Source organism: Macaca nemestrina, chromosome 6 (assembly GCF_043159975.1).
Source record: "Macaca nemestrina isolate mMacNem1 chromosome 6, mMacNem.hap1, whole genome shotgun sequence".
Taxonomy (NCBI): domain Eukaryota; kingdom Metazoa; phylum Chordata; class Mammalia; order Primates; family Cercopithecidae; genus Macaca; species Macaca nemestrina.
In genome coordinates this window covers 87,069,090-87,093,224 of record NC_092130.1, presented here as the reverse complement: position 1 = coordinate 87,093,224, position 24,135 = coordinate 87,069,090, and the positions used below count along the sequence as shown (strand labels likewise).

General features: G+C 36.3%; 1 protein-coding gene across 19 annotated transcripts in view; it reads right to left on the bottom strand.

Moving 5' to 3' along the window:
* The window catches only part of LOC105491963 (KIAA0825 ortholog), a 473,971-nt gene that overhangs the window by 110,449 nt on the left and 339,387 nt on the right, over positions 1–24,135 (bottom strand). For 16 of the 19 annotated variants that reach the window (XM_071097807.1, XM_071097809.1, XM_071097806.1 and 13 more), the window contains one exon: positions 17,780–23,968. The exons of the other annotated variants lie outside the window; for them this stretch is intronic. In XM_071097807.1, coding sequence (XP_070953908.1) covers positions 23,812–23,968 — 157 coding nt within the window. In that variant the 3' untranslated portion in view covers positions 17,780–23,811. Of the gene's footprint in view, positions 1–17,779; positions 23,969–24,135 lie in introns of those variants that run through there. 19 annotated transcript variants of the gene reach the window in all.

Here is a 24,135-nt window from a genome sequence, read left to right as displayed (position 1 = left end):
TTAAGCCCCACAGGTCAAGGCTACAGTGAGTCAAGATTGCACCATTGCACTCTAGAGCCAAGATGATGGAGTGAGAGTCTGTTTCAGAAAAATTAATTAAAAATAAATAAATAAATAAAATAACATGTAATCTTTTCATAATGTTATTGACTGGATACATAAGGATGCAGCTGTAATCGTTAAGAAATGTTAAATAAAATTCCTGAGATGTTTCACTTAATTATTTCTCTGTGAAAAAGAATGAAAACACCCAGTTGCATTGAGAAAGGTCGACCTTAAATAAAAATAGATGTTGGTAGATTGAGAGATAAGAAAACAAGAACAAACAGATAATGGTCACCTTTAAAATGAAGTTCTATGTAGCCTAAGTAGGGTAATTATAAATAAATAAAATAGTCCAGTCTCTTCCCTAAACCAAATTTATTCTTCCTTAGGAGCTCTCCATCTTAGTGAACCAATCTATACTGTTGTTCAAACCAGAAACCTGTGTATCATCCCTGAACACATCTCTTCCCTCTCTCACCCAACCAGTCTCCAAGTTCTACATCCTATTTCACAAACATGTTCATTTCCGTCTATTGCCACTGCCACTGTCCTAATTCAAGCCACCATCCCATGATTTCTGCATAGTATTAAACAGTCTCCCTGTTGGATTTTTTCCTTCCCTGATTCAATGTATTCTCCATGTTACAGTAGGATAGATCCTTCCAAACTTTTGTAAAAATGATAAAGGAAAATACTAATACATATGAGTATATAAATTTCTTTTAAAAAATCTCCTCAGAAGAAAATATCCAAATAAAATAAAATAGGTCATAAAGTGGGAAAAATATTTGCAATGCATATAGCAAGGAGTTAATGTTGCTAATCAATAAAGAACTCTTAAAAACCCTAAAAGAAATATAGGCAAAGGAATTAAGCAGCCAATTTACATAAAAAGAAAATGGATTATAAGAATATAAAAAGATGCCTAACTTCATTCCTAAAGGAAATGCAAATTAAAATTAGATATTTTTAACCTATCAAATTGAGAAAGATTTAAAAGTTTGAAAATGTGGGGAAAATAAGCCCTGTCATATACTATTGATGGGTATATAAATTAGCATAGCCTCTTTGGAAGGAAATTTGGAATATATGATAAAATTTAAACATTTGTATCTATATAAAAATTTAAATAATAGTTATGTTTAATCAGACTTTTACACTTACAGAAATATACCCAGAAATATTAGTATACCTACACAAAGATAAACAAATATGTTTATTGCGATAACTTTTACATTTTAGTAAAAATGGAAGATAAATATTCATCAATTTGGTTTCAGCTAAATAATTTATGGGAACCCGTATCATTCTGGAATATTAGGAAGTGGTTAAAAAGAGTAAGGTGGCTCTTCATGTAGTCATATGGAAAAATCACTATGTTATATTGTCAAGTAGAAAAAGTAAGAGAACAGTTTGTTCAATATGCCTTATTTGTGTAGAAACATATACATTTGTGTATCTATGTGTCCTTATTAATTTAAGGGTATTCACACATCTCTCATTGATGGAAATGGTGATGAAGGGCTTTCTAAGTGAAGGTAAGAACGTAAGCACGAGTGTGGGGCTGGGGGGCTGTGTGAAGTGGGGATATAGTTTCCTAGAAAATTTATTTCCTTCTTTGTGCCCCTCAAAGGGAGACATGGTCTTCTCTACCTCCGTACCCTAGGCTTACTCCATTTCAGACCTGGTCTAGTGTTACTATGCTCCCTAGAAATGGACACCCAGAAGCCAAACTAGAAGAGGTTCCCATTGTCCTCTATGAAGCTTGGGACAGACACATTGCTGAGCTATACATACTGCCCCAAACTGTGCAGCTTTCAGGGTGGTTTTGTTGGGTTCTAGACCACCAGGTACTTCAGAAGTCTTGAAAGAAATACAAAAACCAAGACATCCAACCAGAAAAAAAAAAATAGCATAGGAAGACCTACTGGTTTTCTAAATCTAGCTGTAGCAACACAAATGTTCTCTGACTCATTTTTTTCTTTCGATTCTAGTAACCAAGTTGTCAAAGTTTCTTTCTACCAAATGGTCTGTCAGAGGTGCCCCTTTCACTTCACCTCCATGACCCATCTCCTGAACCTAGGCCTCGTTATTTCCTGTTTGGAGAAACATTTGACCTCTTACTTCATTCTTTCCCATTTAAGATCCATTTTCTCCTAACACCTACCAGAACAGTATTCATGTGTTTTGACACTCCGGCTTCCACTCCATATGCTTTCTACATTGGTGATCACTTGCTCCCATTTCTTCAACAATCACCTATACATGAATGACTCCTGCGTGTATGTTTTAGTCCTGAATTTTCTTCTGAGTTTCCAACATCCCCAAACAAACTTGTTCCCTTTCGCCAAGACCTTTTTCTTCAATGTCTCTCTCTCTGTTGTTTTTTTTTTTTCACTATTGTTTAACACATTTTTACAAATTCTTCCACCAAAAGTTTCCAAATTGCTCTCTTTTTAAGCCTGTTGCCCTGCAGAGATTCTGGTTCTCAGCATCTCCAGCTTGGATATGTCCACTTTTGTAACTACTGTTTTCCAGGCCTGCAGTATCTCCACCTCTGGACCATCCTCAGATCTGCTAGGATAGCCTCATAAGAAGAAGCCTCAGTGAATTACCAAAGTACAGAAAATAGGGATCATTGCTACCTGAATCTAGTTGAGGTTACCAGTCTTATCTCCAACCACATTGTTCTTTTCTTCTACCTTCTCACCATAATGAACCACTCTTTATTTTCAAACTGTGCCAAGTTTTTCCATATCACAGTGCCCTTGCCAGTGCAATGTCCCTAACCCAGAATATGCCTCTCCCACATCTATGTGGCCAATTTCTATTATTCCTCTTATTCAATCTCATGAGTCATCTTTTGATATGCAGTCTTTTCTCTCTGCCTGCAAACTGAATTAATTGACTGTTCATCTGCATTCTGATAACACAGTAAACACACATACAATAATGTGTTCTGATCAGTCGGTTAGGATGGTTACTACTATGTGATTGAAGCACAAAGTTGGTTCAGTGGCCAAACTTTGAGTTCAATGGTTAAACAGTAAGTTCTTTGATTACTTCAGTGACTAGCAACATGTTTGGTACATGGTAATCTCTTAGTACATGTGTGTTAAATGAATGGATAGATAACAGTCTATGGCTTTGTTTTTCTGCATCGAAGTTAACTTTGTCAGACTGGCAATTAACTCTTTCAAATTATCTGTTCCTTTCCCAGTACAATTTTTTCTTTATCTTTCAAGCCTCAAAAACAGGACTTCATGCCTCATGTACATCATAAATATCCTTTGTTTGCATTCATGTCTATTTCTGAACTTTTGCTTATACTACTCCCCTTACCTGGAAAGAGTTCTGTCTCCCAACTGTATAAAAATCTAAATACCTGTCTCCTCTCAACTTATAACTGTCTGCATTTTATATAAGTTGTGTACTAATTTTCCATTTCCTTAGATCTACATGGTTTATATGCCATGTTTCATTACACATACATACACATACATATATATATATATATATTTTGGCAGGGTCTTGCTCTGTCTCACAGGCTGGAGTACAGTGGCACGACCTTGGCTCACTGCAACCTCTGCCTCCCAGGTACAAGTGATTCTCATGTCTCAGTCACCTGACTTGCTGGGATTACAGGCACGCACCACCATGGCATGGCTAATTTTTGCATTTTTAGTAGAGATGGGGTTTTTCCATGTTGCCTAGGCTGGTCTCAAACTTATAGCCTCAAGTCATCTGCCCGCCTCGGCCTCCCAAAGTGTTGGGATTACAGGTGTGAGCCACCGTGCCCAGACCATACACACACATTTTATTCTATAGGTTCAGCAATATGAAATTGCCAATATTCAAGCTTGCCTACAAAAATAACAATTTCATGTCATTCAACTTAATTATAAATTTTTGAAGGCAGGTTACTATGTCATAATGTTTTACTATGTCATAATGTTTTGCTTTGTCTTTTAGTTTAACGTTATCATTGGCACTATTCTATGCAGATAGTAAGTCAGTGATTCTCAGAGTGATTTTTGTGGACCCTTGGCAGTCCCAAGACCCTTTCAGGCATTTATAAAATCAAAGCAATTTTTATAATAATACTAAAATGTTTGCCTTCTTCACTGTGTTGAAATTTGCACCAATGGTAAGTAAAATCGCTGGTGCCTTTGCAGAGAAATCAATGCTGTGGGATCACTCTACTAGTACTCATTGTATTCTTCACTGCCACGTACTTATATTAATACTTTAAAAATAGGCCAGGCGCAGTGGCTTACACCTGTAATCCCAACACTTTGGGAGGCCAAGGTGGGCAGATCACCTGAGGTCAGAAGTTTGAGACCAGCCTGGCCAACATGGTGAAACCCCATCTCTAGTAAAAATACAAAAAATTAGCTGGGTGTGGTGGCACATGCCTGTAATCCCAGCTACTCAGGAGGCTGAGGCAGGAGAATCGCTTGAACACGGGAGGCGGAGGTTACAGTGAGCCAAGATTGCGCCATTGCACTCCAGTCTGGGTGACAGGGTGAGACTCCATCTCAAAACAAACAAACGAACCAACCTTAAAAAATAAAAGCCAGTCTCAGGAATGCCCTTATGAAGCAGCAAAAACAAAATCAATTTTATTGAATCTTGATTCTTGAATATACATCATTTTAATATTCTGTGTGACAAAATGGGAAGTACACATAAAGCATTTCACTGCATACCCAAGTACAGTGGTTGTCTAGAGGAAAAGTACTTGTGTGACTGAGTTGAAGGCTGAAGTAGCCACTTTTGTCATGGAATACCATTTTTACATGAAAAAACAACTGACAGGTATTTGGCAGATATTTTCCCTGAAATTAACATAGTAAAACTGTCATTTCAAGGAAAATAACTGACAATATTTGTGCCAATAATAAAATTCAAGCATTCAAGTAAAATCAGAATTTTGGAAAACTTTGTATCTGCTACCATAAACTTTGACAGCTTCTTAATATTTAAAGATTTTTCAGATGAGATCAGTGGTGATATTAACAGGTACAATTTTTGTGATATTGTGTAATGATATGTGTCAACATTTGAAGATCTGTATAAGTCAGTGAGCAAATATTTTCCAAATTAACAACTCATGATGTCACTAAATCTTGTGTGGTAAAAGACCCATTCAAAGTACAAGATATCATTTCAGATTTTTATAATACATTGCAACTAACCATTAAGAAACTACCTCTTGTTGAATTTTGGTGTTGTATTTAAAAAATCCACAATGATCTGAAGGGGTAATAAAAATATTCCTTTTTTTTCCAATTACATTTCTGTGTGAAGTCATACTTTCTTCATATCCTTCAACCAAAGCAACACATGAAACAGATTCAATGCAGAAGCAGACATGATAATCCAGCTATGTTAAGCCAGACATTAAAGAGATTTGCAAAAATGTAAAGGAATGCCACTCATCACTAATTTTTTGTATTGGAAAATACAGGGTTTTTTAAATAAAACATGACTTATGTTAATATGTAATTGGTTTATTGTTATTTTCAAGTGAATTCAGCACGTTTAAACTTCTCAGTTTTATTTTCTAAAATGATAAATGTTGATCAAAATAATCTACATAAACAAAAGTTCTCCTGGGGTCCTCAATAATTTTTAAGAATGTATAAGAGTCCTTAGGGCCAAAAATTTGAAAACCATTAAAGTAGATGTTCAGTAAATGTCTGGTAAGTTAATCAATCCCATGAAGCAATATAAAGGAAGCAAGCAAGGTGTTGTTTATACAAGCCTAGTTAGGTGACTGGGTGCTCAGTTTTCTATTCACTCTGTCTCAAATGCTTGACTATTACCATACTTGTCACCACACTGAGAAGCATGTAAGTATTAAATCCTTTCCAGAAAGCAGTGAGGTGTTCCACTGGAGACAAATCAACTGAAGCTCAGTTATAAAAGGAAGCAACAGAGAAGGTTTGAAAATATCATTGCGAATGTGGGTGAGTGAGTTAGCCAGTGGATTTTAATGCGACTGATGGTCAGGATTGTTGGCTTTTGAGATTGTTTGAGATTGTGATTATGAATTTATAGTGGACTCAATCAACATATTTATTGAGCACTCTGTACTGGAGCATCACTTCCTCTGGTGGTCTTCCTAAACTCCTTAAATATAGGTTGCTTTCCTTCCATCAGGCATATAGCCTTGAGCACAAGGTTCAAACCTTAACAGTTTTTAAGACAATGGGGAGTGAAACCATGTATATCACTGAGCCAGATCAAGAAAGACCCACTCAGTGGTAAGTTAATCACACCCAAGAGAGTTAGTGGTTAAAATTACAACTTTTCATATTATTAGACCTCAACTTTCCCTATTATACTTCTGTCATATCAATTGCCACTCCTTTATTACTTTATTTATTCAGAAATGTTTGTTTGGTGCCAAAGTATGCCAGGTCTTTGACTACTTCCACAATTACCTCCCCCCTCCCCAGGCACCTCTTTGCCCCTTACATGAGCATTTTTTTTCCTTTTTGCATTCTCTTTTTTTCCCTCTTTGTTTCTGTATTTCAGGATGGGAAAGTAGCATGCCTATAGCTTTGATTCACAGACAGATAAATATGTTAAGTTTGAAGGTGATATCCATTAGGACCCACAATTAGGCAAAACAGAAGCAATCTATGCAGTCTGTGTTACTGCAATACCCACACAGATGTGGGATATAATATGTGTCATACTTTAATGGTTTCTATATGTTCTTATTGGCCTGTCAATTTTTATGTTAATTTCTGTGATTTAATTACCACATTTGTTTATTCAATAAACATGTGTTGGACTGAAAAAAAAAAAAAAAACGGAAGCAAGATTATTCTTTCAAAATTGCAAATAAAAGAGGACTCACAGAGTAGATGCCTCTTTCATCTTGCACTGGTTCCGAGTATCAGGTGAGATTTTTAAGACGAATTCTCAGACTTCCCTTTAATTGGCTTTAGAAAGTATCAGTTATGAACATTACTATCACGGTATGTTTTCTGGAAGTCTGAATCACAATACTGGAAAGTAGCCAGTTTACTAGCATTGAAGCTGAGCTGTCACACACAACTCCTCTGGGCGGGCTGGGTGTTGGAAATGGTGGCAGCAGAATACACAAGCAGCTGCTGTATGGTGAAGTGGGGCAACTGCAAGAGGAGGGAGTGGGAGCAATACTTCAAGGGGGCACTGAATTACAATTTCAAAATAATGTGGCAAAGTTGTTGGCTGCTGAGAAACCACAGCAGCAGACACAGACTGGTTTACTATGCTACAAATAGAAACGGGTGGCTCTTTTTGAGCAAAGGCAGTGGGCCAAATGAGATGAAGAGACCACTAGCAGCTGCAGCCCCAAATCAAAGGAGAATCTTTAGAATGTATTCTATGAGAAAAGGATTACTGGTCATGCTCTGTCTATCTATCGAGTTACACCTGCACAGATAGACATCAGGAGCCCAATCTTGAAAACTGCATTATTCTGATGGATAAATGGCACCCAATTTCTCACTAAGCATCTTTTTCTCTGAGAGTTCCTCCTAACATTTGATTTATATCTCTTATGGAATAGATGTTTTCAACCTGGCATTCTGGTTGTTCTTGTGCAACCTTGCTTCTTCCATCTCCAGTATAAACTGGAAGCTGCTCATATGCCCCTCAAATTCCACAGCACAGTGTCATGTGCATAATAGGTGCTCAATATTGTCGAATAAACGAAGCATAAAATTAGCAAAACTGTCAAAAACCTGCCATCCTATCTTTATTTATCTATTTTTTTCATCCTGCAAATATTTATGCAGTTCCTATTACATGCAAAGTAATACTCTAGTTTACATTGGTTATGTTAAGATGAACTAGACTATGGGTCCCCTAAGGGCGCCACAGTTAAATAATCAAAATTAGTCTCTTTACTGAGAGCTCAGTAAAGACATAATACATTATGTTCTCATCAGTTAAAATAATGGGTTATAAGATATTATTTGAAAGCCTCATGGTAACCTCAAAACAAAATCATACAACAGATACACAGAAAATAAAAAGCAAGAAATGAAAACATACTACCTTAGAAAATGAACGTCACTAAAATGAAGACAGGAAGATGGAAAGAAGGAAGAGAAGACCACAAAATAACCAGAAAACAAATAACAAATGGCAGAAGTAAGTCTTTACTTATCAGTAACAACATTGAATGTAAATGGACTAAATTCTCCAGTCAGAAGACACACAGTGGCTGAATGGATTTAAAAAAAAAAATCCATCAATCTGTTGCCTATAAGAACCATATGGAAATTAAACAATATGTTCCTGAATGACCAGTGGGTCAATGAAGGAATTAAGAGAGAAATTAAAGATTTTCTTGAAACAAATGAAAATGGAAACATGACATACCAAAACCTATGGGATACAGTGAAAACAGTACTAAGAGGAAAGTTTACAGCAATAAGCAGCTACATCAAAAAAGTAGAAAAACTTCAAATAAATAACCTAATGATGCATTGTAAAGAACTAGAAAAGCAAGAGCAAATCCCAAATTAGTAGAAGAAAAGAAATAGTTTAGAGCAGAAATACATGAAATTGAAACAAAGAATACAGAAGATCAACAAAAACTTTCTTTTTTAAAAAGTTAAACAAAATACACAAACCTTTAGCCTGGCTAACTAAGAAAAAAAGAAGACCCAAATAAATACAATCAGAAATGAAAAAGGAGACATTACAGCCAATACTGCAGAAATTCAAAGGCTCATTAGAGATCACTATGAGCAACTACATGCCAATAAATTGAAAAACTTAGAAGAAATAAATAAATTCCTAGATACATGTAACCTATCAAGATTGAACCACAAAGAAATCCCAAACCTGAACAGAACAATAATAAGTAATGAGATCGAAGCTGTAATAAAAAGAACAAAACTGGGGAATTGCATTACCTGACTTCAAATTGTACAGTAGAACTATAGTAATCAAAACAGTATGGTATCAGCATAAAGACAGACACATAGAACAATGGAACATAATTGAGAACCCAGAAATAAATCCACATATCTAGTGAACTCATTTTCAATAAAGGTGCTAAGGATATACATTGGGGAAAGGATAGTCTCTTCAATAAATGCTACTGGGAAAACTGGATATCCATAGGCAGAAGAATAAAATTAAGCCTCTGTCTCTCACCACATACAAAGAACTAACATGAAGGTTCAGGAATATCCTGAGCAAAAAGAACAATGAGGGAGTCTACCCACAAGAGACTGGAACATATTACAAGACCATAGTTTTTGGTGCATGCAGTATTGGTACATGAATAGAGTGACAAACCAGTTTCCATTATGGAACATAATGGAACATTCAAAATGGGAAATTCAAAAGCAGACTCTGATATATTGAGATTTAGCATAAGAGAAAGGTAGTATCACAGATCAATGGAGAAGGGGGAAATTTCTTACAACAATCTGAAAGTAAGGATAACTCATTTTACTATGAATCAATAGAAAGAAAAATACAACACATATAATGATGTAAATAAATGTATGTATGGAGATAAAACAATATAGGAAGGGGAAAATAGAGTTTTGGCATTGCTCATAAAGAATGAAGTCACAAATATAAAAGGTGCAGATACCATGGGTTGACAAGATATTAAGTCTCAATCTGGCTTATATCCACGAAGTTGAAATGATATTTCCCCCAAACTCTGCACTAATGGGTAGTACTGACCTGAAGGGAAATCTATTGTATTGGAGAAGAAAAATGTATTAATAGAAGTATTAAGTGTATGAAATATATTTTACTAGACAATTTGAAAAGGTATAATTTGAAATTATATCATTGTGCACAACAACAACAAAAAATCACATCAAAATGGACTAAAGACTTAAATCTAAGACCTCAAACTAAAGAAAACATTACAGGAACTCTCCAGGATATTGGACTGGGTAAAGATTTCTTGAGTAATACCCCATAAGCACAGTCAATGAAAGAAAAAATGGACAAATGCGATCACATCAAGTTAAAAATCTCCTGCACAGCAAAGGAAACAATCAACAAAGTGAAGAGACAACCAACAGAATGAGAGAAAATATTTTCAAACTGCCTATCTAACAAGGGATTAACCAGAATATATAAGGAGCTCAAACAACTCTATAGGAAAAAAATCTAATAATCCATTTAAAAATGATCAAAAGATCTGAATAGAGGCCGGGTAAGGTGGCTCACACCTGTAATCCTAACACTTTGAGAGGCCAAGGCGGTTGGATCACCTGAGGTCAGGAGTTCGAGACCAGCCTGTCTAACATGGTGAAGCCCTGTCTCCACTAAAAATACAAAAATCAGCTGGGCATGGTGGTGCATGCATGTAATCCCAGCTACTCGGGAGGCTGAGGTGGGCGAATCATTGAACCTGGGAGGCAGAAGTTGCAGTGAGCTGAGATCATGCCACTGCACTCCAGCCTGGATAACAGAGTGAGGCTCTGCCTCAAAAACAAAAACAAACAAAAAAACCAAAAATAGACCTACCCTATGATCCCACTCCAAGGTATATACCGAAAAGAATGGAAATCATTACATAGAAGAGATATCTGCACTCCCATGTTTATTGCAGCATTATTCACAATGGCCAAGATTTGGAAGCAACGTAAGTGTTCATCAACAGAAAAGTGGATAAAGGAAATGTGGTGCATATACACAATGGAGTAGTATTCAGTCATAAAAACAAATGAGATCCTGTAATTTGCAACAACATGGATAGAACTGGAGGTCATTATGTTAAGTGAAATAAGCCAGGCACAGAATGGCAAACATTGCATCTTCTCACTTATTTGTAAGAGCTAAAAAAAAAAAAAAAAAAGACAATTGAACTCATGGAGATAGAGTAGAATGATGGTTACCAGAAGTTGGGAAGGGTACTGGGGGGAGGGCGGGGATATGGGGATGGTTAATGGGCACAAAAATATAGTTAGATAGAATGAAAAATATCTAGTATTTGATAGCATAACAGAGTGACTACACTCAGCAATAATTTATTGCACATTTAAAAATAACTAAAAGAGTATCATTGGAATGTTTGTAACACGAAGAAAGGATAAATGCTTGAGGTGATGGATACCCCATTTACCCTGATGTGATTATTATGCACTGTATGCCTGTATCAGAATATCTCATATACCCCATGAATATATACACCTACTATGTATCCATAAAAATTAAAAATCAAAAATTTAAGTAAAATACAAGACATAATAAAAATTTTATTTTTTCTTTTGACCACATCTGTCAAGTAACCAATGTCCAGAAGTGATCAACACATAGAAAATGTGTGAACATTGATGTTCCTTTCTCTAACCTAATAATTTACTTATCTGTCTTCAATGAGATCAAGCAGGTTAAAAAATAATTCCTGACTTGAAAAAAATCTGGCAAAACCTATTACAATTTAGAACTTTACCAGATTTAAAATATGATCTGTTGTTTATTTCAAAGAAATGTCTGTGTTTCTTGCACATGGCTTGGGGCATGTTCCCATTTCTGAACCAATCACAGATGCCAGGGGGATGGAATACACTGGATCAGTGTATATACGGAACATAATTCATAGGAAAAGGCCTCTTTCTGTCTTGTTTACTTCAGTATCCTCAGAATATAGCTCAGTGACTAGCACAGGGCAGATACTCTGAAAGATGACACAGAAAATAAATTTCGGATGCAAATTAATCATTTTCTTAAATACTGTCCTATATGGATAAGCAGGGTGGCCTTGCAGTTGTGGCATTTCTGTTCAAGTTCTGGCTCCACCATTTACTAGCCTTATGATCTTGTATAAGTAAGTTACTTAACTTCTCTTTGCTCAGTTTCTGCATCTGTAAAATGGAGATAATAGCAGTACTTATGTCATAAATTTGTTGCAAGTATTAAATGTGTGAACAGACATAGAAGTTATTACTACAGTGCCTTGCACATAGTAAGAACTCAAAAAATGTTAGCTATTATGTGTGTATATGTACGGAGAGGCATGTATTAATACTAGCTCATATTAATCAAGAAAAATATAATACTGGGAACATTTCTTAACAGTATCCTACAAATAGAATATTTTATTTATGTATTTGTTTATATTTCCATTTTTATTTTAGATTCACAGGTTACATGTGCAGGTTTGCTACAAGGGTATATTGTTTGGTGCTGAAGTTTGGGCTTTTATTGATCCCATCACCCAGATAGTGAGCATAGTACCCAATAGGAAGTTTTTCAGCCTTTGTCCCCATTACTCCATTTCTCCTTTTGGAGTTTCCAGTGTCCCAAATAGAATAGTTAAAATGTTTATCAAAATCATAAATTCTTCCTAAGTTTCCCTATGTCCTACAGCTCAGCGAATTTCTTAAAGGTGATTAGGGTTTAAATCTCTGCCTCCTCATCTTTCTTATGTTGAAAATGGGGATAAGAATATTTGTCTCCTATTGTTATTGTGAGGATTGATGTAATGGTTAGGAGGTAAAACGATGCTTACCAAATGTTAATTATTATTTTAGTTGTCAACCTTATCAATATGACTGTGTCTGTGGAAAATGAGAGTTAAAAAAGAGCAGGATTAAATTCACGAAAGATATATACAAGGAGAAAAAAATATTAAGCTTATTTTGCCATAACTCTAAGGACTAATAGAATATTGTCCATATGAAATAAGTATAGTTGGTACAGAATAGAAAATATGTGCTAGAAAGAACATGGTGTGCTCTTTGATTTGAGCCAATTTGAGAGTCAATAGCTAGAAGCAATATAGCTCAACTGAGAAAATGCTTACTTTGGAATTTATGAGGACTCAGAATCTCTATGTGTCATGAAGGGAACATAAAGAACAATGTCTAGGTGGTAAGAAGAGTTAACATTGGCATATATAACATAATGGGCTTGTAGAGTTTCTTTTTCAGGGATTTGTTGACATAAGGCTGGTTACTAATATGAGATGGTTGAACTATCTCTTTCACCCTTAGAAATTGCTGGGTGACCTTTTAGTCATATGAATAAGAGTGAAAAAAAAGTAGTGAAAGGGTTTGTGAGCAATATGGCAATTTTAGCAGTTTTACTACAAAGACAAAAGATTATTCACTGACATTGTCATATAACCACCTGAATTTACATTTATTCTTTAATTTCATCAAAATAATATTATTGAGCACACACTATTCCAGGCTCTGAGCTAATTATTGAGTCACTAGATAAGAGGCAAGGTACCTATCTTTAAGGAACTGACAGAATAGCAAGTGTCATATAAATGATCATATGATTGCTATAATGAGGCTGATCAGGTATGGTTCTTTTGCATACTACAGTCAGAAAGTACAATTCAGACCAACTTCAGCAAAACTCATTGGCTAAGATAACAAAGCAGCAAAAGATGAGTAACAAGATGATTCTTCTCTTTACTTCACTGTAGCTTCCTTTGGGTTGGCTCCATTTTCAGACAATTCTCCCCTTGCAGAAAAAGGGAACTCATGAACTTCATCCTTTCATGTATAACAGAAGAGAAACGGAGGCCTTAGAATGTAGCATTATTGGTCCTGACTAGGCGGGCTTGTGTCACGTGACCATTTCTGAACCAATGACAGAGGGGTGGAATACACTGATTGCCTCAGGCTCCAGCTCACTCACCTTTACCTGAGGTATATAGGTGTGGGAGAAGTGATTCGTCAAAGGAGAGGTAGGGTACTATTGCCTCAGAAAGGAAAACATGATGCTAGACTGCCAAAACAGTAATGGTCCACTACCAAGGAACACATATGCTTGACAATACAGTATTTTCAATCTAAGAAATAGTCTTCAAGGACATTCTGGAGATGATGCACTAGCCTATACATTTTTTAAGATTAAGAGGATGTTGACAAAAAGCTTATAATCTAGATATACAGATACAACACAAAGAACTTCTGTGTACTTTGGAGAGTTGTTGGAATGGAGTTCATTTTCCACTGCAGGAATTGGGAAAGCACTCCAGAATTGGGAAAGCACCCCAGAAGGAGGTGATCTTTGCAATGGATATCAAAGGAAGGGTGGAATCTATGCAACTTGCCCTGATACAATCTCATTAAAACATAAAGTAATATAGTTTCTTCTCATTCCAGAGATAAACTTTAGATATCCTATATTATCTTGTTCTAAAAAATGTATCTTCAAGAAGTAGCAACCTCTCTAATTGGAGTTACTAGAAAGAATATGGTTACAATTAATAATAGTGCTTACCTTAAACTCAGGACCTAGCACACAGTTGGTACTCAAAAAATCTTGGTTGAATGAATGAATGAATGAATGAATGTTTGAGCAAATACTATGGCAACATGTTTATGGATAATAGATGAGATTTCTGTGGTCATGTAATGTCAATTTAAAAGACATCACTAAATGTTGTCTATGACATGTTGTCTCTCTATGGGTTCATATGGAGCCACCTTGCTCCCTCAGGTAGTCCTTTGAGGCTCATCAGTAGCATCATTTACACAGCTTGCATTGTGTGTAATGAAATCCAACCTGGCATCCACCACACCCTCAGTCTTTCAGTGTAAAACAAAGTGCAGCTTCCCCCACAGAGCATCCTGATTAAACAAATTAACTATGGCGCTGCCTGTAAATACACACACTAGAGTGCAGGAAATGAACAGATACAATGGCCAAGTCTGTATTTAATTTTAATTAAATTTCATTCTGTAGCTCAATTAATCCACATCTCCAAATGTCAGCAGGACTTAGGCAAATGGAATGACATCTGCTGCACTGCACAGGACTATAAAACCTTCACTGCATGCTAGGTCTCTGGAAGCACACCAGGAAAAATGAAATATCTTTATTAAGTGTGTAGTAACATATAGAAGTCTAACAGTCTAATGAAAGAACATAAACTAGGAAAGAAAATTAGACTAAGAATGTGAGTGGTTACGGGCATGGCAAATATTGCTCAATATCCTGCCTTGCGTTATTTATTGTTTTAAAGTTGCATTTGGCTTTATGGCTGTTTCTTTAATATTTACGTAGTGTGTTTCCCAATTGCTCAGGTTGGTTTTCTTTTTTTAACTAATGCAGACTTCTTTCCTGAGAAAGGAGAAATTGGTGGAGTAGGGTCATTTCACATAGAATATGGAAAAGACCACATTAGCTATGCAAGGCCATTCATTACAAGAAGCCAGAGGTGTAGCAGAAAGAGTGTAGGGTTTGACAAGCCTAGATTAAAATCGCTTTGCCACTTCTAATATCAGATTAGGGTGTACCAAAAAAATCCCCAAAGCAGACATTATTAATTGATGAGACCACTGTCAGCTTGGATGAGGACTAGTTTTGGGAAATGTCTGCATAGTGTTTTTAGAAAATGTCAACATGATCATTAGATGAATTAAGATTTATTAAAAAATATAAATTTTAAATACAATAATTTAAATGAATTTGTTTAGCATTATATACCAAATAACATGCTAGACCTAGATACACAATAGTGAATAAGATATAATTCCTTGTCTGTAGAAGGGAGAAGAACAAATGAAAAATAATCCCAATAAAATGCAACAAATTTCTATAAAAAAGAGAGATGCCCAGACAATTAGACAAACTCTGAAGAAATGCCAAAAATCTAGGGGTGGGCACTTTTCTCTGGTGAAGAGGCCCTGAAGGATGAATGGGATTTGAGCAGATAAGTAGCAGGGGGAAAAAAACAGAGGGAGAGCATGTGCAAAGAAAGGGTGGGGACAAGTATTTTGTTTTCTAGTTCAGGGAAGATGTTCAAAGTCTGCAGTGAAGGTTGGGTATGGGATGAAGAGAAAGAGGTCATCTGGCTGATATTACATGTTCTGTGAAGAACTTGCAATTTGATCCTGTAGTCAGTGAGGAATCTCTGAGGGCTTTGGGCAAGGGAACACATGACCAGATCTGTGTTTGGAAGTGCAGTGTGGAATATAAAGTTGAGGGCAAGCTATGAGAAGTATGGTGACCACTGGCAGGCGGTCCCAGTCTCTACTAAATCCACATGCTTATGGAGACTCGTGCAGAGGAGGAGATGGGGAATAGAGTTCCTATTTGCATGTTTGAGAAAGGGCTAAATAGAATGGGATGAATACTGGTGCTGGCTCATATAGACATGAGAAAGGTTTTACAGATTATTAGCATGCCAGGTAGGTGGATAGTTGCTGTCACGAAAAATGGAAAGAGAGGAATAGAGAGGGACTGCTATCAAAGAACCTTATGCAAGGCATTGGTTATTCTCTGCAGAGGAGTTAGAAAAACCAGCCATTTCACTACTGCTTTCCATAAAATGAGAATTCTTTTCCTAAGCACACTCTTGGCCTCTCTCCACCTCTTTACTCACTCTGTTCAGGGGCAGGAGGAGTGGCTTAGCCCACTGGCAAATTTGGAAATAACTAAGCAGGCCATGCTCAACTTCTTTTTTCCTGAGATTGTCTAAGTGGGTAAGTGTCTAATTGTGGGGTTCAGAAACCCACATCCTACATCCATCCTGGTCTCTCCAAGAGTAAAGGTAAGATTTTTCAGCCTCATTTGATACTCTGTTTTATTTCTGATATTGTTCACAACCCAGGAGAGCAATACCAGAAATAAAACAGAATATCGAATGAGATAGTAAGGTATACTTACTAGCCGATAGGTAGTAAGTATATTTTTTTGGCCTTCATTCTGGTGTTTAGGTCCATCCTAGATCTCAGAGGAGATCTGTTGGGGATCAGCCACAATTATTTATGTAGAACACTCAACAAGGAAGACAGACAGCAGAGAAAACCTGGGAAATGTACCCAAAGGTGGCAAATGCTAAGCTAAAGGAGGAGCTGAACCCAGAGAATGTCTGGGTTTCTGTTCATTCAAGAAACAAAACAGCAATAAAAGCAAAGCTTTCTTCACTACTGTAATGGCTGTGGCTTATGAAGAGGGAAATTATCTGCTGACTTTGAAACTCAGATTATCCTAACCGTTAATTTTTTACCTTAGGCTACCACTATGATGGTTTTATTAAATATGGGCCAAGTTGTGTTTTATGGTTGATTTGAGAACCTCTATTTTACTGTAACATTATTGCAAATAATATACTTTGCCACTTTGAATAAAAAAGGCATCTTAACTTCTGAACAACTAACTTGGGCCAGGTGTGGTGGCTCACACCTGTAATCCTAGCACTTTGGGAGGCCAAGGCAGGAGGATAATTTGAGCCCAAGAGTTCAAGACCAGCCTGGGCAACTTGGCAAAAACCCTTCTCTACAAAAGATTTTAAAATTAGCTGGACGTAGTGGTGCACAGCTGTAGTCCTAGCTAGTTGGGAGGTTGAGGTGGGAGAATCCCTTGAGTCCAGGAGGTTGAGGCTGCAGTGAGCCATGATCATGTCACTGCACTCCAGCCTGGGCAACAGAGTGAGACCTTGTCTCTAAATAAATAAATAAATAAACAAACAAATAACTTGCCAAAAAATTTCAGACAATTTATTTGTAAATTGGAGTCTTGCTGGAATAATAAAACTAAATATAGAGCAGAAATAGAATGATTCCAAATTAAGAGGAAATAAGATAGAGTAGACACTCTAATATCCTTGTTTAAAACATTAATTCAGTATTACAAGTTTAAAGATGGAGGAATCCTACATACATAAACTAAGAATCTATGAAAGTTTTTTCCAAATGCAGTTTTTTTGGGGGGATAGTAAAACTTTTTTGTATTTTTCTTTACTTTGTATTTTTCTTGAATTTTCTTTTTTTAATTTTATTAATTGACAAAATAATAATTGTATGTATTCATGGGGTATATGGTAATCTTTTGATACATATAATATGTAGTGATCAGATGACAGTAATTAGTATATTCATCATCTCAAATATTTATCATTTGTTTGTGTTGGGAACATTCAACATCCTCCTAGCTACGTGAAAATATATAATATATTATTATTATCTATAGTGATACTACAGTGGTATAGAACACTACAACTTATTTTGCTTCTCATAATTATGACTTTATTCTTCTATCCCTTTTTTCTCATGATTATCTAAAATCTTGACTTTTCTAATTTCATCTGTTGATTTATATTATGTGCTTACTCAGAATAGATCAAGGTTGTCAAACAAAATTGAAGGTGGACTGGAGTGATGAACCGAAATTTAATACATTAAATATTAAAAACTTACAAATAACAGAATCAGGAATTTTGGTTCCGGCAGTTTCAAAAAAAATTTTCTAGTTCCACTGTGCTATAATACCGAATTTTAAAAGCAGATATGAAGATGTGACACTAAAATAGTATCCAATAAAAATGTATAGGAAGTAACAATCAGCTTCAAACTATCTAATGACATAGAATTGACATATAGTTTCTAGTATGTTAATAGATTTAAAACAGGAATCAATAATGTATCACTAATTTAATTAGGGTGAAAGTTGACTTCACTTCTGCCAGAAAGACAATGAGATATTTGATGTTGTAATAGTCCAAATAGGTGAAAGTCAAGAAGTAAAGTTGTAAACAAAAAAAAAAAAAAGAAAAAAGAAAAGAAAAGAAAGAAAGAAAAAGAAACTTAAACTGAGTTAATGAGTTAAATTGCCTCTAGCAAGGACACAAACAAATGGAAAAAAATTCCATGCTCATGGATAGGAAGAATCAATATCGTGAAAATGGCCATACTGCTATTCCCATCAAGCTACAATTGACTTTCTTCACAGAACTAGAAAAAACTACTTTAAATTTCATAGGGCCCCATATAGCCAAGACAGTCCTAAGCAAAAAGAACAAAGCTGGAGGCATCATGCTACCTGACTTCAAACTATACTACAAGGCTACAGTAACCAAACAGCATGCTACTGGTACCAAAACAGATAGATAGACCAATGGAACAGAACAGAGGCCTCAGATATAACATCACACATCTACAACCATCTGATCTCCGAGGAACCTGACCAAAAAAAAAAAAAAAAAAAGCAATGGGGAAAGGATTCCCTATTTAATAAATGGTACTGGGAAAACTGGCTAGCCACATGCAGAAAACTGAAACTGGACCCCTTACTTACACCTTACACAAAAATTAACTCAAGATGGATTAAACACTTAAATGCAAAAACCTAAAACCATAAAAACCCTAGAGAAAACCTAGGCAATACCATTCAGGACATAGGTATGGGCAAAGACTTCATTACTAAAACACCAAAAGCAATGGGAACAAAAGCCAAAATTGACAAACGGGATGTAATTAAACTGAAGAGCTTCTGCACAGCAAAAGAAACTATCATCAGAGTGAACAGGCAGCCTACAGAATGGGAGAAAATTTTTGCAATCTATCCATCTGACAAATGGCTAATATCCAAAATCTACAAGGAATTTAATCAAATTTACAAGAAAAAAACAAACAACCCCATCAAAAAGTGGGCAAAGGATATGAACAGTCACTTCTCAAAAGAAGACATTTATGTGGCCAACAAACATATGAAAAAAGCTCATCTTCACTGGTCATTAGAGAAATGCAAATCAAAACCACAATGAGATACCATCTCAACACCAGTTAGAATGGCAATCATTAAAAAGTCAGGAAACAACAGGTGCTGGAGAGGATGTGGAGAAATAGGAATGCTTTTACACTGTTGGTGGGAGTGTAAATTAGTTCAACCATTGTGGAAGACAGTGTGGTGATTCCTCAAGGATCTAGAACCAGAAATACCATTAAACCCAGCAATCCCATTACTGGGTATATACCCAAAGGAGTATAAATCATTCTACTATAAAAACACATGTACATTTATGTTTATTGCAGCACTATTTACAATAGCAAAGACTTGGAACCAACCCAAATGCCCACCAATGATAGACTGGATTAAGAAAATGTGGCACATATACACCATGGAATACTATGCAGCCATAAAAAAGGATGAGTTCATGTCCTTTGCAGGGACATGAATGAAGCTGGAAACCATCATCCTCAACAAACTAACACAGGAACAGAAAACCAAACACCACATATTCTCACTCATAAGTAGGAGCTGACCAGTGAGAACACATGGACACAGGGAGGGGAACCTCACACAGTGGGACCTGTCAGGGCGTTGGGGGCAAGGGGAGGGAGAGCATTAGGATAAATACCTAATGCATGTGGGGCTTAAAAGCTAGATGATGGGGTTGATAGGTGCAGCAAACCACCATTTCACATGTATACCTAAGTAACAAACATGCAAGTTCAGCATATGTCTGCTAGAACTTGAAGTAAAATTAAAAAAAAAATAAATTGCCTCTAGCAATCAACTTTAACAAACAAAGGGAATAAGTATATTAAGGCATTTCTGCTTGCAACATCTCACAATTTGTTGGCATTGATCTATAAGTATTCCATATAGAAAATGCAGTATGAAAAATTGGAACTTAGAAAAGCAACAAATACTATTGAATGTTTACTACATTTTTCAAGGACCTGAAAAAGATAATATCTATGATGTTTTGTGATAAGGGATTTGGATTGACACTAAGTTGTATTGTTGAGTTAGGCTTTTTCTTAAAGTCAGGGACCCTGAGTTCAGAGCTCCATCAGTGTTTCTTGTAGCATCGTGGGCACAGGAAATTAGGCAATTTGTATTTAGAAAGATTTGTTGTGATTGGAAATAACTTCTATCTTGAATGATCACTACTTCTTAAGTAATATTTTTGACGGTAAATGAAGTTGAAATGTACATTTTTAAGATATGAGAAGTTCTACATGCATAATTAAATGATAATTCTGTTTTGCCTCAAATTATCTGAATACTTTTCTAAATTTTCAATTATGTTCCCCCATATGTGGGTCTCTTTATGGGAAGTCATTATGTAAATTACAGATTTCTCTCTCACCTTTACTTAACATGGGAATTGAATGGTCACATTATATAAATTAGCTATTTCAATACAATACCTTTATTTTTATCAAAATACAATATGAAATTCTGCCCTGTCAGAATTTTATACATGAAACCTAAGCCATTTAAAAGGCAGGTGTTGTAAAGCACCTATATTGTAATTAATGAAAGATTATAAACTATGAATTAGTAACAGGCTGTAAGAAAAATTTACTAAATTTTTAAATACTCATATATTCTTAAATAAATCCTATTTACACATTATGTGGTATATAGTAGCTAAGTAAGCTGCCTTGGAGCTATCAAGAGACTAATATGAACTACAAAAAAAAATAAGGTCAGTATAATTTTGCTTTTAGTGAGAAAAAGCAAAATTTAGAGAGGTTTGGAAGTCTAGCTCATGGTCTTGATTTCGCCCCTTTACTACAGATCCGGTGCTATACAATCTATAGAAACCCAAAGAATAATGTAACAATGACTATGCCACAATATACAAAATACAGTGGTAAGAGGAGTGTTTAAATGGAATATTATAATGGTACAGAACTGCAAATATTTAAGTGGGTTAGATCTTAAAAATCACGTGGACCAACTGCATCATCCATCATTACTCTTTCCGCCTTTCTTCCCATTCTTTTTCTATTCTATCTTACCCATTTATCTCTACTTACTCAATCTTACCTCTCCCCTTCCTTTTCTCTCCTCACCTTTTCTTCTCCCTTCTTTCTTCCTTCCTTTCCATACTCTTCCCTACTGAATGCCCATTCTTTACCAGACATTATGCTAGGTATCAGGGGAAGATAATTAGGATGAGTTATCTGTCTTCAAAGAGCATATTACTATCTTTATAGGAGGAACACACCCTAAACAGATACTTTTCGATGATTATAATAGAAGCAACAGGAAACCTAGGCCTAAGGAGAAGCACCTAATATGATAGTTCCCTGGATGAAGTCACTCCTGAGATGCATCTTAGAGTAGGAGTAGGACTAACTAGGAATAAAAGAATGAAAAAATATGTTTCAGGCAGAAAGGACAGCATGAACGAAGACCCAAGGGATAAAAAGCATCAAACAATATCTTTACAAGAAACTCAGTCGGCACAGCCACACTCAGTGGCCTGGGGAGTGACAGGATTAGTTTTATATTTTAGAAGGTTCATGCTGGCAGCAGAGTGGAAGATGGATTTAAGAAGAATAAAACTGGAGTTCGGAAGGCTAGTTGGGGGCATTTTTCTACTGAATTCCAGGTGAGGGATGATTAGTTCCTGGTGATCATAAAATAGAGAACATTAAACAACATGCCTGGTAGATCCAGAATCAAACCCCAGGTTTCTTCACTCCCAGTCCAGAACTCTCTGTACTATGCCAGAAATACAGTTTTTTATCTCGTGGTAAAACTGAAACATTTTTGTTTTGGGTTCAGTTAGCCATGAGGGATCCAGATTATCTGGGAGCTCAGCTCTAATTTTTTACATGGATCAATTCAATATTCATTTATCACGAGTACTTGGCATGACACACTCATCTTTTGCATAAAGAGATTTGCCATTTTAGCGGGGGAAAACCAACCAGAACCATTGATGTTATACTCATTGTTACAGCGTATTTGCAAACCATGTAACTATAAACCTCCTGTTTCTACAGTAAAGGGTACAGACCCTCTCCTGGTATAATCTCCTTATGCGTAACCTATCAGTGCTACTACATCTGATGCTCAAATAGCTGCTGCACCACACACCCTCACTGCTAGTGCCACTGTAATATTTCAGGTAATGAGGTAAGGGGCACACTTGGGTTCTTTATGAGCCAAAACGAGAAAAATTAATTTCAAATGCTAAAAAGATGAGACTGCTGGTGCAGACGGTTACTAAACACCATCAGCTGCTCCACAGGTTTGGAGTTTGGAAAAAGAAGCCCATTTCAAAATCAACAACGTAACTCCAGTACATGAGAAACCAAACTGTCTCAGTGTTTTGAGCAAGAAGTATAATTTGGAAATCATACTAAATACCTGGATAATTTGACAAAAGTACTGACAATTCAGTTTGTGCCCATACTCTACTTCTAAATATCTTAATATAGAGCGAAGCCAATCATAAATGGTAAGAATATTTTGTTTGCTTTAGTAGATTTGTAAATTGACTTAAAAAACACATTTATAGTATGTAATTATTTGTAAAATGGCAGCTTTAGCAGAGCATAGGCTCCTTTTGGTGGAGACAGGGGAGAATGTGATGCTTTTATATATGAATTAAAATATAAGTGATTTAACACACACACATGCACATACACACACACACACACACACGCACTTGCCATACCCAAAAGCATTTTCTTGCGTATTGTCATTTAAAGTATAGACATAAATAAGAAAGTGTCATGAATGAAAAGTACAAAAAAAATTTCCTCAAATCTAATTGTCTCCCCCTTTCAACTACAAGAATTCACAGCAGGGTTTTCCAAGTTGGCTGCACTTTAAAATCACCTGGGAAGATTTTAAAACAACTGATGGCCCAGGCCCTGCACCAGTGCAGTCAGAATCTCTGTGGGTGAGGCCTAGGTGTTGGTTGTGTTTCAGTTTTCCCAGGTGATTGTGCTGTGCAGCTAGGATTGAGAGTTAGCTTTAGGGCAGGGTTTATCAACCTCAGCACTATTGAGAGTGGAGGCTGGATAATTGTTAGGGCTGCCCTGTGCATTGTAGGATATCTGGCAGCTTTCCTGGCCTTACCCACCACATGCCAGTAGCAACCCCTCCTCTTCCAGTTGCGACAACGAAAACATCTCCAAACATTGACAAGTGTCCCTTGTGAGTGCAAAATAGGCCCTGATTGAGAGCCACTGTTGTAGAGAAATAAATTCCCCTTTCCCCCTTCCCTACTGAGTCTCAGCAGCAGCTGCTATGTGGAGGTCTATCTGTGGTCTCCATGTTTTGCTACTTTTCTCTCTTCAAAACTGCCCACCTCTTATCTTGTTCCATGTTCTTCCCACCTTCCAAATCTGACTTAATCAAGTATTCCGCCAAGAAGTCTTCCCGGATGATCCCATTCCATACCATCTGACTTCCTCTTCCTTCTGTCATCTCAGCATGCCTGCCACCAAAATGTTAGCAAGTTGCTTCGTAAATATTCTTGTCTTTTGGAAGATGTTCTCAATTAGACTATAAACCCATTGACAGAATGAAGGAACTATGTCTTTTGCTTATTTTAGAATCAGAGTTTTTTTTAATGGAAGGTTCTATTGCCACTTAAAATGATTT